The sequence below is a fragment of the Lithobates pipiens genome, unplaced genomic scaffold, assembly GCF_037356315.1.
Source record: "Lithobates pipiens isolate NorthernLeopardFrog02 unplaced genomic scaffold, aLitPip1_a1.2 Scaffold_22, whole genome shotgun sequence".
Lineage (NCBI taxonomy): Eukaryota > Metazoa > Chordata > Amphibia > Anura > Ranidae > Lithobates > Lithobates pipiens.
In genome coordinates, this window is record NW_027507784.1 from 157,088,280 (window position 1) to 157,103,895 (window position 15,616).

Genomic DNA, 15,616 nt, shown 5'->3' on the forward strand with positions numbered 1-15,616 from the left:
TTTTATTGTTATCTCAGGGAATGTAAATACCCCCTATGATAGTAATAGGTAGTGACAAGTACTCTTTTTTGGAAAAAATGGGGTCTCAGAGCATCTGGCCACACCAAGATCAGGGTGATAAAATATTTTCCCAATTTCCCAATGGCACTGTTTATATCCGGCGAAAACGTAGTCATGAAATGATCATAGTGTTCAGTTACTTAGGCCATAGAGATGATTGGAGCCATTCTGCTCTCCGATCAGTTCTATGGTCAGCTGGTGGAACCACCGGCTGCATTCTTGGGCTCTACTGTACCAACAGGGAACCGGAGAATGCAGGCGGTGGTTGAAAACCATGGAAGACGGTGGAGGGGGGGGGCATTCCCTCCCACTGCTCGTAAAAGCAGTCTAGAGGCTAATTAGCTGCTAGGATTGTTTTTACATGAAAGCCGACTGCTGGCTGAAAAGAAAGATACTAAGATGATACCTAAACCTGCTGGCATCATTCTGGTATAACCATTTAAATTCCAGCAACATACCAGTATGTTGCTGGTCCTTGTTGGGTATATATTGTAATTGTCACGATCTGGAGTCAGGCTCAGAGACCAGTAGCTATAGCAGCAGAGCAGATATTAACACAGGTCACCCTGGCTGATGGCACGGGTTCACCTGAGGTGCGGGGTCTAAGCACTAACCGGTATTCACCAGAGCTCCCAAAGGTGGAGATGGGCTTGGCTGCGTGTAAGTGCCAGGTCGCGGTCCTCAGGATAGCCCCACCAGGAGGTGAGCAAGCCGGGGGTCTGGTAGCAGATATAGCAGGTAGAGATCAAGCAGAAGCGTAGTTGAGAAACAAGCCAAAAGTCGGTAACCAATAGTTGCAGGTTGGGATTCAGCAGAAGCGTAGTCCAGGAGCAAGCCAAATGTCGGTAACGAAAGGTAGCGAGGATACGGTCGGCAGCAGGAGAGATAGAAGCAAGATATTGTCTGGTAAAGGCACAATATTCTGGCAAGGAGGAAGTGCAGAGACATGGCTTATATCAGGAAGTTCATGGGAGGAGCAAAGGGTTCAAGGTTCAAGACAAACAAGATTCAAGACAAGATCACTAAAGGAATTGTCCAAGGAGCTGTCCAAGGAGCTGTCCAAGGAGCTGTCCAAGGAGCTGTCCAGCATTCCAGGTGGCTCAGCAAGCAGAGTCACTGCCAGACACACCAGAGGTCCCAGGTTCAAGCCCAGGTCCTAACAGTAAAGTTCCTTTTTATCATGCAGCCTGTTGGCCGAGCGAAAAAAAGAGATTGATCAGTGGGTATGCCCACCATTAGAATACCACCCTTCATCCACCCACTTCTAATGATGGGCATACATGCACCATTTTTTTTTTAACTGTCATGGTGAAATCACCTCCTACAGTGCTAGAATCATGACAGCCAACACTGTTGCTGTCAAGATAAATAAATCAGTGCTACAGCTGAATGGTATACCGGAAAAGCAAACAATGGTAACAATAAAACATTAACTCAATAAAACAACTTGATTTTTTAACGCAATCTGTGCTTAACCACTTGGTTCCCACACTACATCTATTGACGTCATGGGGTTTCAGTGGTTATATCTAAATGATGCCCGAGGCCACAGACATCCTTCAGATATTGCCGTTTTCAGCCGGCGATTCCCTACACCATAAGAATGATCATAGCGTCTGTTCCGCCGCTTGATCGTTCTTACGGGCGGCGGGAGGGGACGCCCCCCCTCCCGCCGCCCTCCGGTGCTTCTAACGACTCACCGTTTCCATCGGTGAGTCGTCACAAGATCCGCCGGCCCCAGCAGCAAGTAATCATAGAAATTTCCGGCGGACTAGATTGTCCCCGGAGTCTCTATGATCGTTCGGAGGCCGGGCGCGATGTTATGACGTCACGCCCGGCCTCAGTATTCAAATTAACGGCGCCGATCTGGCTAGGAAGCCAGGATTGTTTTTTTATTTTTTATTTTTTTTTTTTATTCTTCCCAGCCTAGAGGTGAGATATGGGGTCTTACTGACCACATATCTCACTGTAAATAGGTCCGATCGTGCCATATTCCTATTACAAGGGATGTTTACATTCCTTGTAATAGGAATAAAAGTCATCAATTTTTTTTTTTTTTTTTAAGTGTAAAACTAAAAAAATAAAAATAAAATTAACAATAAAACAAAAAATAAAAATTTAAAGCGCCCCTGTCCCCGTGAGCTCGCACACAGAAGCGAACGCATACGTAAGTCCCGCCCACATATGAAAACGGTGTTCAAACCACACATGTGAGGTATCGCCACAAACGTTAGAGCGAGAGCAATAATTCTAGCCCTAGACCTCCTCTGTAACCCAAAATATGTAACCAGTAAATAAAATTTAAAGTGTCGCCTATGGGGATTTTTAAATACCAAAGTTTGGCGCCACTCCACGAGCGCGTGCAATTTTGAAGCGTGACATGATGGGTATCTATTTACTCGGCGTATCCTTCTCTTTCACATTATGCAAAAAAATTGGGCTAATTTTACTGTTTTTTTTTTTTAAGCATGAAACATGCTGCGCAAATACAGTGCGAGATAAAAAGTTGCAATGAGCGCCATTGTATTCTCTAGGGTCTTTGCTAAAAAAACATATATAATGTTTGGGGGTTCTATGTAATTTTCTAGCAAAAAAATTTGGAATTTTACATGTAGGAGAGAAATGTCAGAATTGGCCTGGGTGCGAAGTGGTTAAAAAAATATATGCCGAAGCATGGGGGCAATCCACCCCTAATGTTAGGACCAAATTGTTCCTCCACCCCTGCCCCCATGCTTCGGCATATACGCTCTTTTTTTAACTGTGGTGGTGAAATCACCTCCTACAGCGCTGGAGTCATGGCTTTATTTATTCTGACAGCAATAGCATTTGCTCCCACGATACATAAACCCATGCTGCAGCTGAATGGCATACCTGCTGAGCAAATAATGGTTAACAATAAAACAAAGTAACATTACAGTATAACATTAAGACATACCAAACCTGCAAAGCAAATACAATAAAACATAGTAAAAATAAAAAATTACAGTTCTAAAATACAGTAACAATAGAGAGAGAACAATAGATATAAAACAATAGAGAGTGAACAATAGAGCGGACAATAGAGTGTGAACATAAGAGAGAGAACAGTTGAGAGAGAAGAAAAATAAAACCACAACTATTTTTGGCTCTTTTATTTTTATTTTTTTGTATTTTTTTTTGCACTTTTATATAAACTGTAAATTGTAAACATTCCCGATTTAGGGTTTCTCAAAATGTGATGGCCATCTCATCTTTCGAGACCCTGTGTGGTAGCGTTCGAAACAGTCACCAATGCAAAGACCAGGTTGGTCAGGACTGGAGGGACAATAAAAGCGGGTATCACGCCTATATCCGTGCTTTCTACAGACACAATTCTTTCGGGATTTCTTTGGGTGGGGTTACCAGGGAGGACATGTGGAAAATGCCTCTCATGCAGCCGGCTCACTGCATTTGGATTGGGAAGTTGGGCCACAGCACCGTCTGGAAACAGAAAGGCTGTGATGATCGCTTCCTGGAATTTAAGGAAGGATCCAGTTCGTCCCTGTGATGGGAGTCACATTTGGGCGCAGAGTGACCAAGAAAAGAATGAACCCTGAGAATATGATTGGATTACTTCAAATGGGAAAGTAATATTCATTAACAATATCTCTGAAGAAATATAAAGATTTTATCCCCTGGACACTGTGAGATCTATGACCAGGAAGTATAACTCCTAATATGGACATTCCAGGAAGTTTATTGTAAGAGACAGACCGTCTATTGCTTAACAATGTTGCTTCTGTCTGGATAAGTAAATCGTGTTAATCTTGTCTGAGGCAGTTTTCCCTTCACCTATTATTAAGTGTGCTAATGAACTCATCTATTGTCTACTAGAGGAGATATTGACACTCAGAATAATGTGTATTGGGGGCTCGTTATGTAACCATTGTGTGATGTTGTGGGTCGATCCGGGTCATTGTTCCTGTGGGGCCTGCAGTATTCTCAAATGTATAAAAAGAGCCTGCATTTGTTTCGATAAAGATTCATTCCTTCTTGACCCTCAACACAGAGCCTTGTCTCAATTATTCGTATGGGTTACTTGTTCGACTGATTGGAGTGTTTAGTAGCTGCCTTGGTGTCCGGGAAGGGAATGTACTAAATGGCTTTAACCCCTTTCATACTCTGGGTGTTGTTACAGTCCTGAAGCTTTGTATAGCACATAAACATTCAGCAGAGCCAATTGTAATAAGTATACAGACACTTTTTAAAACCAGCATCTGGCCTTTACGGGCAATTGGGTATGGTGCAAGCAACTGGTCGTTGAGGTCCACCCCTCCCATATTAAGGTTATATTCGTGGACACAGAGGGGTTTCTACACAACACCAGTCGCTGTATGAATTTGGACCGTTGTGTCTGTGTGAAGGGGGGACAGAATGATAACATTCTACTTATCCCTCCACTTCACAGAGACCAAATTACTACATCTCAAGCAGGCTCTCTCCCCCAGCCTAAGACAGGAATCTACAAGTTGCTGGGGAATAGATCACACCGTGCCAATTCCATGATCAAACAAGTGGCTAAAAAGTGGCACACTTGTGTAATAATTGTCCACATACAAGTGGTACCCCTTTCTGAATAAGGGTGACAGCAAGTCCCACACAATCTTACCAGCGCTCCCTATGTAGTCTGGGCAGTTCTCCGGCTCAACATAACTATCTCTTCCCTCGTAAACCATAAAACTATATGTATAGCCTGTTGCCCTGTCACAGCACTTATACATTTTGACCCCATATCTGGCAAGCTTGCTAGGAAGATACTGTTTGAATGACAAGAGGCCAGAAAGCGTAATCAGGGACTCATCAAAACAGACAACTTGATTGGGAGTAAACAAGGCTACAAACTGCTGGTTTAAGTGGTTTATAAGGGGCAGAATTTTGTAGAGCTGATCATATTTAAGGTCACCCCAAGGACAACAGAGTTCATTGTCAAAGAAATGCATGAACCGCAAGATCTGCTCGTATCATGTCCTGGTCATGGAGGCAGAGAACACAGGCATATGGTGAATTGGGTCAGTGGACCAATATGACTGCAACTCACTTTTTTTAGTTATGCCCATGAGGAGGGATAGGCCCAGGAAGGTCTTAAATTCAGAGACCGTAATAGGTTTCCAATCTCTGGCAAGGGTCAACTAGGGATTAGAGGAAATGAATTGACCAGCAAACAAATTGCTTTGGTCCACAATAGATCTATAGAGATTAAAAAAAGAAAATAAAAATCAAGTGACGTAAAATCAACTGTTTCCCCCTGAATTTCAGGTTGGCCAGTGAATGGGGGATGTATGGGTGCTACAGAAGTGGTGGGCTCCCAATTTGAATTGGAAAATGCAGCAGGAAGGGGAGTATGGGCTCGACGGGCCTGTCTTTGTCTTCTTGGTGTGCTAGCCACCTCACCAGCTTGAATTGCACTTATGGGACTCGCCACGTTACCATGCGATACTGCTACTATCTAGGATGATCCCACTAACACTGCGTTTTTGGCAACCCTAAACTACTGGGGACGCTAGTATAGATCTGATCAAATCAGATATTGGTCCTTTCTGACACTATACCACTATGGTGCATGCATGGGTGATCAGGGGATTAAACCTTTTATTAGGTAATATACGACGGGTGGCCTGATGCTATAAAAGGGGTTAAATCTTTATTAGAGGGGGTTAGGGGGTCACTAGACCTATCTGGGGCTACTACTAAGTACCCTAACGCTGATTAATGTCACAAATTACACCAGTACAGTGATCAAAGAAAAATATGAACACTGCACTGGGTGACACAGTGACAGGGATTGAAGAGGTTAACTGGGTGGGGGGAGATTGGGGGGTGAAATATGTGCCTATGTGTACTGTGTCAGTGTAGTGTTGGTGCAACTCACGTTTGGATGTCCTCCCTCCTCTGGAACGAAAAAGAGTTCCATGAGGGGAGATGACATCTCTTCCCCTGTCTGTGTTTACACTTACACAGGCAGGGCAGGATTTAATTCATCAGGACAGATCAGCAGGTCCAGGCCAGAAATCATTGGCCTGGGCCTGAAAACTGATCGATTCTGAAACGATTGCCACGGCTACCGTAACATAACGTCGCTTCGCCCACCTGGGCCATTCTGTCGTAGTAAAACTGTGGCGGCTGGTCAGGGAAGTGGTTAAAGGAATTAGGGTTGCACCGATACCACTTTTTTTCACACAGAGTACGAGTAAGGATACTTTTTTTCAAGTACTGGCCGTTACCGATTACCAACACTTTTTTTTTATGTCAGTTACAGTTTTCAAAGCACAATACATATACACAATACAATACAGGCAGTGATGGTTGGTACTGATCGGTGGCACTTACTGATGGGCACTGATAGGTGGTATTGACTGATGAGCACCAATATGTGGCACTTACTGATGGGCACTGATTTGCAGTACTGATAGGTGCACTGACTGATGGGCACTGATGGCTGGCACTTATAGGTGGCATTTATGGGCATTGATAGGTGGCACTGACTGATGGGCACTGATGGCTGGCACTTATGGGCACTGATAGGTGGCACTGACTCATGGGCACTGATGGCTGGCACTGATAGGTGGCAATTATGGGCAATGATAGGTGGAATTGATTGGTAGGCAGTGGCACTGATAATTGCTGGCAGCCTGGCATTAAAAAATGTAATTGACGCTATAAAGAGTAACTATACAAGAGCCCATCTTGATACACCCTGCACTCGGCCTCAGTAAGCCTAGTCAGAATGCAGCAGCGGCCATCTTGTTACACCCAGCCCATATAATTAGTGAACTATATGGGCTGGGTTTAACAAGATGTCCACTACCACCTTGTGACTGCAGGCTACTGAGGCCAAGTTCAGGGTGTACCAAGTTGGGCGTTGCCGTGTACAGCCTCCGACAGAGAATCATTAACTTCCGTTAACAATTCTGACTACCCAGTCACCGATGCTGGTGATGGATGCACACGGCTGTGACCCACACCCCTGCCCACAGGCTTACCTTCCTCTGCTGCACTGCAAGGGCTCATTGTGCCAGGACCCACGCTCCGCCTTCTCCCACTCACTCCACCCGCACACTAACTTCCAGGGAATTCAAGGTATCAGGGGAAGCATCGGGAGCATTTGCCCGAGTACAAGTACTTGGGCAAATACTCAGTATCAGCGATGATACAGATACTAGTATCAGTATCAGTTCAACCCTAAAAGGAATATTTAATGTCTATTGTTTTACTTTAAGCATTCTTAAAATCACTGCTCCTGAAAAAACGGTTGTTTTAAAAACATTTTTGTTGCATCAATACATGTCCCGGTGTTCGGCCCATCCTACCTATTTGCAAATGCCACTGGATTTGAATTGATTGATTATATGTAGGTATCCTTTACATAATTAATATAGCTAAATGTTTTATGTGCATTGATAGGCCTATTTTACAGATGCACATTCTAAATCAGTAATCTTTTTATGTTTTTAAGATTTACAACTGGATCAATCTAATGTCTGAAAAGCACAGTGATCTGCTTACACAACATTACTTGGGTTCAACATACGAGTCCAGACCCATGCATTATCTAAAAGTAGGTAACGTTCACATAGATAATTTCAAGGTCAAGTTTCTAAGACATTGTTGGAAGTAATAACTTGTGCTTTTCCTTACAGATTAGTCAACCATCAAGTAATCCTAAAAAAATTATCTGGATGGACTGTGGCATTCATGCAAGGGAATGGATTGCACCAGCCTTTTGTCAGTGGTTTGTTAAAGAGGTGACATTTCTTGCTCCACTTAGTCACTTATAATGTAAGGGTTCTGTAAATGTGTGTAAGTCACCTCTCATTCTGTGTTCCTGGTAAAATTGAGCAACCCTGTGCAATACATTGACATTTGAAACAACAAAAAAGAAGAAAAATGGCTAGTAGTAGTTAAAATACATTCAACTGAGCTCATTCGTAGCAATTCTTAGGTTCCAAAAAGAATACTCCAGCATTTATTTTCACCCAGGTAGCACAGATGCCTTAATTTAGTCAATGATATGTTGATGTTGATGGTCCATGAACAGGATGAGAGATGTGAAAGTTCTAGAACAAACGTGTTAGGGTTATATTATCTCATCCTTGGTATCTGGGTGGTTCAACAACTATCCCCTATGCATAAATCAAATTCAAGCACTTCTTTTCTGAGCAGCTGTCTATATGGTATGACATTCTTCTGAGTGGGGGCATGGAAATTATCCACAGGAAACAGTGACTTTCCTGCAGTAGGTTTCTGATACATGCTTGTTTTTAAGAGTTTTTCCTTCTCAATAAACTCTAAAACCTATGAACCTATTAATGGAATCTACTCTGTATCAAAATTCACAGTAAGGAATATGTTGGATTTATTATCACTAACAAAATGCTGTATTAAAATGTTGCAGAGGCTAAGGCTGCCCTTAGTATGGGGGTGATTAGATATGTGGGACCACCCTCAAGGCCACTAATCTTTACAGCATTGCAGAAACTTCTAATAACCTGCAATGTTGGATATGCTGATCTAGCAATTTAATATGAATAGAAGGAAAAGAGGAGAGCTGTGCAGGGAGATGAGGATGAACAATGGCAACTGAGATACGTTCTCATGCAGCTTTATAGCATCTATCATCCCATATCTATAAGTGGTCCCAGAAGTGAACAGTAATTTAACTAAACATACTCTGACTGCTATTTCTCAGTAAGAAGTATATTCATGCCTTTTAAAACACTTTCACAGAAAGAGTCTCACTGGTTTCCTCAATGATATTCACATATAATTGCTACTGAATACTAAGCTTATTCCTGAGAATAATGAAAACCATCATTATTAACATATGTTTACATTGACTGACAAAAACTTTGACCCTGGCTTTGATGCTGACTTAACATGCACTGACACCCACTGACAGGAATTTCAGCAGTTCTTTAAGGTGCTTAAGAAGATCAGTAGTAGGCAAAACAATAAAATGAATGCATTATCACAAATTCCCAAGCAACAGTTAATCATTAGACTTTCATACATGCCCAGAGTCTAAGGGTCAAAAGTTAAAGACAGTGCGAAGCATACATGATCACACTTCATCATGCATGATTTTTTTCCTAGCGTAGTTGGACTAACATATTTTATAAAATTGCCTTTTCAATGAAAGCACATAATATATTGTCAGTATGTGTGGTATACTTCAAAATTAGTCAAAGTAAATGCTTAAAAGTTTTGTCCATTGCAAAATTATATTCAGTTACCTGTTGACCTCTTGTATCTATTGATGACCCCAGTGGTGAGATCTTCTTGACATGGTTGCCAGCTGTTTTTCCACCCACCTTTGTGTTTACTGATAATGCCTTCCTTGGGGTGTTTCCACTTCTCATATTCTATTCTATTCTATACTAAATAAAAAAAATATATAAAATAAAACCAGGACAGAAGGGAGTTCTCACAATAGCATAGACATTTGTGCACACTTTTCCCCTCCAGAGTTCCGGGATTATTAAACATTTTTAGGTGATTTCATTTTCCAGCAGCTACCAAAAAATAGAATATCTATTTTTGGTTGAATGACCTTTTAACAACCAATTATCTTCAACCCACCCTTAATATGTGTGGCAGTTTGACAGCTTTATTAATCAAGGTCAGATCTATTATAACTACAATTATAATTATCAGTTTGACTCAGTTTGCCGGCTGATGTCCACATCTCTGTGAATTTAAAGATGCGATTTGGCGCCTGAACTGGGGATCCATGTGGTACCACCTTTAGTGCACGGTTATGAGGAGTCATGCAACCAGCATGTACTGTGTCATCTGTATTATTGTTTTTACCGTTTCCAATGAGTCTGATATATAAGAAGACAATATCCCAACCTTTCTTTATAATAAACCACCTCTGAAGAAGGAAAATGCACAACAATGCAATAATTTCTGAAACATGGTGGGTTTATAGTTGAATATCCAATCTGCTGATTTTACTGTTGTGGATGGCACTTTGGAATTGCAAGCTTGGGTTCATTTTTGATACTTTATATATGTCAACTCATTGATGTATTATTGCAATTTATGATTGTTGGATATTTTTCTGCTATATGCACTGTTTACTTTTTTTATTTTTATTGTGTATATTAATAAAGTTGGCAGTAAATATGACTTTTAATTAACTATCTGATTTATATATACTCCTTATTCTGCCGTATAAAAAGTCCAAAAGGGTATCTCCCAAATGCAATTGTTGCATATTTTCTATAATGCGATTAAGGATGATGGCAGTCTAATTCACACAAATTAATTTCTCAAATCCATTTTCTCCTTTTTACAATTGAATTTTCTTCTTTATTCATCATTAGATCGTACAGAATTATCAGAAGGATGCGCGTATAAAAAAGATTCTCAGGAACCTGGATCTGTATGTCTTGCCTGTTCTAAATATTGATGGCTACATTTATACGTGGACCACTGTAAGTTAAATTGGAAAATACTTTTCATCCTTTTTTTTTTAGATATACTGGCAGAGACCAACCTGTGTGTGAAACACTATAAACTGTCATGTTAGGGTGTACTCATTTTATTGTCAGATGGTGGCCTAGGTTTGCATGCCACCTCCCAGAGCCTTTTCTGCAGCCTTCTTAAAGTGGTTCTAAAGGCTAGACATTTCTTACCTTAATGCATTCTCTGCATTAAAGTGATTGTAGTGTCTCATTTTTTTCCTAGAAAAATAACAAACATGTTATACTGACCTTCTGTGTTGCAGTGGATTTGCACAGAGCAGCCCGGGTCTTCCTCATCTGTGCTCCTGGCTCTTCCCTCCTGTTCAGTGCCCCCACAGAAAGCAGCATGCTATGGGGGGCACCCAAGCTGAGTCCATTCAGACATGGAACCCTGAAATGGCCATGCTCCCTCTCTGCCCTGATTGTCTAGCTGACTATGATTGACAGCAAGGGGAGCCAATGGTGCCACTGCTATGTCTCAGCCAATCAGGAAAGAGAATCTCGGTCGGCTGAGACACTCATGGACATCGCTGGACAGAGAGGGACCTCAGGTAAGTGTTAGGGGGGCTGCTGCACACAGAAGGCTTTTTATCTAAAAAAACCTTCTGCCTTTACCCCTTTAAGGTAAAAATGTCCCAGTTTTTGTATCGCCCCCTTCACTGTCCATTTACAGGCTGCGAAGGAATAAGACATTTAACTGCTAAAAAGTAGATCTAAACCCAAGAAGTAAAAGGTAACTGCTTTCTTGTTGTTAGATTTACAACCTCCAAAAAAAGTTGGGAATCTAAAATCTAAAATCTACACAAATACAGAATGCAATTGTAAATCTCATAAACCAATATTTTATTCCCCATAGAAAATAGAAAACATATAAAATGTTTTAACTGAGAAAATGTACCATTTTAAGAATAAAATAAGGTGATTTTGAAATTGTTAGCAGCAACACGTCTCAAAAAAGACAGAGCCATGTTTACCACATTGAAACATCCCCTCTTCTTTTAAACAACACTCTGTAAATGTCTGGGAATTGGGGAGACCAGTTTCTGGAGTTTGGGGAGTGAAATTTTGTCCCATTCTTGCCCGATAAAGGATTATAACTGCTCAACTGTGTAAACTTTATAATGCAAGCAAAATAAGATGCCTCTTCCATTGTTTTTTCTTACATGTTTGAAGTGTACTTCTGCTTCCCTGAGTTGTGGACTGTCCATTCTTTCTGCTGGATTTTAATATCGTCTCACCCAATTCATGTACTTCGTCCCTGAACCCCATGCCCATAATTGTTCACACAGTCTATGTTTTTTGGCATTATTGACTGCAGTTTGTGTCATTACCTACTACGTTTTTTTTTTGTAAATAGTTTTTATTGAAAATAATTTTGCATAACAAAACAAACATCTCCACATTTGTTCCACAATTCCAAAGATAAGTTCTAACAAAGACCACCTTCAAGTATATGTATGGTCAACCATCCCACTTATCAAGGTCGAGCAGTGGGCGACAAGTAATAGAAGAGGAGGATAGCATTCCCCTTGGAGCCCTATCGCCACACCCATCCCCCCAGACCCGCCAGCCCCAGTCACAATGACCAAGAGTGGCGCCACCGGGCCAGGGGAAGGGCAACCAACAGAGCCCACCCCACCACCACCCGAGCGGCCAAGGCAAAAGCCCCAGTCGCCCAAGCAGTAGGAGGGGGAGAAGACCAGCTAATAAGACCAAGTTGGGAGATATAAGAAAAAAAATAAAAAAAATAAAGAGAAAAGAACACACAAAGTGTAATGTAATCTAAAACAGAAGTGGTAACATAAAACACAAAAAACAAAGTAAAAACGTTCAAGACTGGTATGTCTGGTGTCAAAAATAGATGGGTCTAAATAGGAAAGAAAACAGGTAGAGCCCGGCATAATACAAACTCTCTATCAAAGATGAAAGGGCTCTAGAGCCGAGGTTTAAGAGGGTAAAGTTCCTTCACGCCATACTTCCCACACTTGCCAATTTTTATCAAACTTTATTTTTGAACGAGACCTTATAGCTAGGATTGACTCATATGTGTAGTGTGGTTGGGTGGTCAGCAGTACTTCCGAGGCATTGGGCGCTTGGTCATTTTTCCTGAATCTAGCTATCAGTGTTCTGGCGACTAAAAGGATGTGAGATACTACCACTCTAAAATTGGGTGGATATCTCTCAATTCCCAGATTGAGAATCGCCAATCCCGGCTCAGGGGTAGTAAGAATTCCAGTTATGCTGGATATAGCCCGGAAGATGGTGTTCCAAAAACTTGTCAAGTGTTTACATGACCAAAACATATGGGAAAGATTACCTACCTCCCCACGGTTCCTCCAGCATAGGGGGAGGACCCGGAGAGGCCAAACTTTGAAATTCTTTATGGTGTGAGATACCAACGTAAGGTGATTTTTTTTAGCTATTTCCCAGTGTCCAACACACTTGGAAGCCTTAAAGTTAGCCCGAAAGGCATGGCGCCATTGTGTTTCTGATATAGTCCTCCTCAAGTCCTCCTCCCACCTGAGGAAAGGGCTGAATTTATTAAAGACAAGCTTCTGCTGGAAAAAGTTATAAAATAAAGTGATTCCCTTAGGTAGGATGGGAGTCGCATTGTAGAACCTCCAAGGGTCTTCTGCTAATGAAACATGGTAGATCTTATTAGCTTTTAGTAAATGGGAGATTTGGTAGTACTTGTATATACAGTGGTGTGAAAAAGTGTTTGCCCCCTTCCTCATTTCCTGTTCCTTTGCATGTTTGTCACACTTAAGTGTTTCGGAACATCAAACCAATTTAAACAATAGTCAAGGACAACACAAGTAAACACAAAATTCAATTTGTAAATGAAGGTGTTTATTATTAAAGGTGAAAAAAAATCCAAACCATCATGGCCCTGTGTGAAAAAGTGATTGCCCCCTAAACCTAATAACTGGTTGGGCCACCCTTAGCAGCAACAACTGCAACCAAGCGTTTGCGATAACGTGCAATGAGGCTTTTACAGCGTCCTGGAGGAATTTTGGCCCACTCATCTTTGCAGAATTGTCCTAATTCAGTTACATTAGAGGGTTTTCGAGCATGAACGGCCTTTTTAAGGTCATACCACAACATCTCAATAGGATTCAGGTCAGGACTTTGGCTAGGCCACTCCAAAGTCTTCATTTTTTTTTTCTTCAGCCGTTCGGTGGTGGACTTGCTGGTGTGTTTAGGATCATTGTCCTGCTGCAGAACCCAAGTTCGTTTCAGCTTGAGTACACAAACAGATGGTCGGACATTCTCCTTCAGGATCTCTTGGTAGACAGCAGAATTCATAGTTCCTTTTATCACGGCAAGTCTTCCAGGTCCTGAAGCAGCAAAACAGCCCCAGACCATCACACTACCACCACCATATTTTACTGTTGGTATAATGTTCTTTTTATGAAATGCAGTGTTCCTTCTACGCCAGATATACTTGGACACACACCTTCCAAAGAGTTCCACTTTTGTCTCATCGGTCCACAGAATGTTGTCCCAAAAGTCTTGGGGATCATCAAGATGTGTTGTGGAGAAATTGAGATGAGCTTTGATGTTCTTTTTGCTCAGCAGTGGTTTTCTCCTTGGAACTCTGCCATGCAGGCCATTTTTGCCCAGTCTTTTCCTGATGGTGGAGGCATGAACGCTGACCTTAACTGAGGCAAGTGAGGCCTGCAGTTCCTTGGACGTTGTTGTGGGGTCTTTTGTGACCTTTTGGATGAGTCGTCGCTGCGCTCTTGGGGTAATTTTGAGCGGCCGGCCACTCCTGGGAAGGTTCACCACTGTTCCATGTCTTCGCCATTTGTGGATAATGGCTCTCACTGTGGTTCGCTGGATTCCCAAAGCTTTGGAAATGGCTTTATAACCCTTTCCAGACTGATAGATCTCAATTACTTTCTTTCTCAATTGTTCCTGAATTTCTTTGGGTCTCGACATGATGTGTAGCTTTTAAGGATCTTCTGGTGGACCTTACTGTGTCAAGCAGCTCCTATTTAAGTGATGCCTTGATTGTGAACAGGTGTGGCAATAATCAGGCCTGGGTGTGGCTAGAGAAATTGAACTCAGGTGTGGACAACCACAGTTATAGTATGTTTTAACAAGGGGGGCAATCACTTTTTCGCACAGGGCCATGATGGTTTGGATTTTTTTTCACCTTTAATAATAAACACCTTCATTTACAAATTGCATTTTGTGTTTACTTGTGTTGTCCTTGACTATTGTTTAAATTGGTTTGATGTTCCGAAACACTTAAGTGTGACAAACATGCAAAGGAACAGGAAATGAGGAAGGGGGCAAACACTTTTTCACACCACTGTATCTGTGGATGCTAGGTTAAAGCATGCTTGCAGAGTGTGAAACGGGATCAGAGAGGAGTCCTGAGCCAGGTCATCCAACCACTCTATCCCCCTTCTAGTCCACTCTTTCAGTGAGAGATTGGGGATTAAAAATTGAAGGGCCTGGAGAGGTATGGGGAGTGTTATCTGTTTAATGCCCGTAGGCGTGGACCTGAGAAGTTCCCTCCAGGCTTTCAAAGAAGCCTGAACTGTATCTGTAAGCTGTTGTAAGGCCCAGGGTCTGATCGAATCAGTAAGCAATAAAAGCCTCAGATTACTGGTAGGGCAGAGGGCTCTTTCGATGCAACACCATTTTGGTTCCAAGAAAGAGTTGAGCCAATGTTTCAGTTGGACAAGCCTGGAAGCATGATAGTAGTCTTTGAGGTCAACCATACCCATTCCACCTGCCAGCCTATGCTTCAACAACATATTCCTAGAACACCAGGGTCTTTAGGAGCGCCAGATAAATATAGTCATCAATGAATTAAGTGCCGAGAGGTGCTTAGTAGATGGGGCAGTGGGTAGGGCCCTGAAGATATACAAAATTTGGGGGAGCAACAGCATCTTAAAGGATGCCAGACGCCCCGACCACGTAAATTCAGACTTAGCCATTGTATTTGATTCCTTAGTCAATTTCTCAATCAATGGGAGGTAGTTAGCTTCTGCCAGAGTCCGAGTGTTTTTGGTGATTTTGAGGCCCAGATATGAAATATTGGATGAACTCCATGTATA

At 42.0% G+C, this 15,616-nt stretch overlaps 1 protein-coding gene across 2 annotated transcripts in view; it reads left to right on the top strand.

The window, feature by feature from the left end:
• Window positions 1-15,616, top strand: part of CPO (carboxypeptidase O) — a 200,785-nt gene that overhangs the window by 126,920 nt on the left and 58,249 nt on the right. For both annotated transcript variants that reach the window (XM_077448499.1, XM_077448498.1), the window contains exons 6-8: window positions 7,532-7,633; window positions 7,716-7,820; window positions 10,404-10,514. In XM_077448499.1, the coding sequence (XP_077304625.1) occupies window positions 7,532-7,633; window positions 7,716-7,820; window positions 10,404-10,514 (318 nt within the window). The remainder of the gene's footprint in view (window positions 1-7,531; window positions 7,634-7,715; window positions 7,821-10,403; window positions 10,515-15,616) is intronic.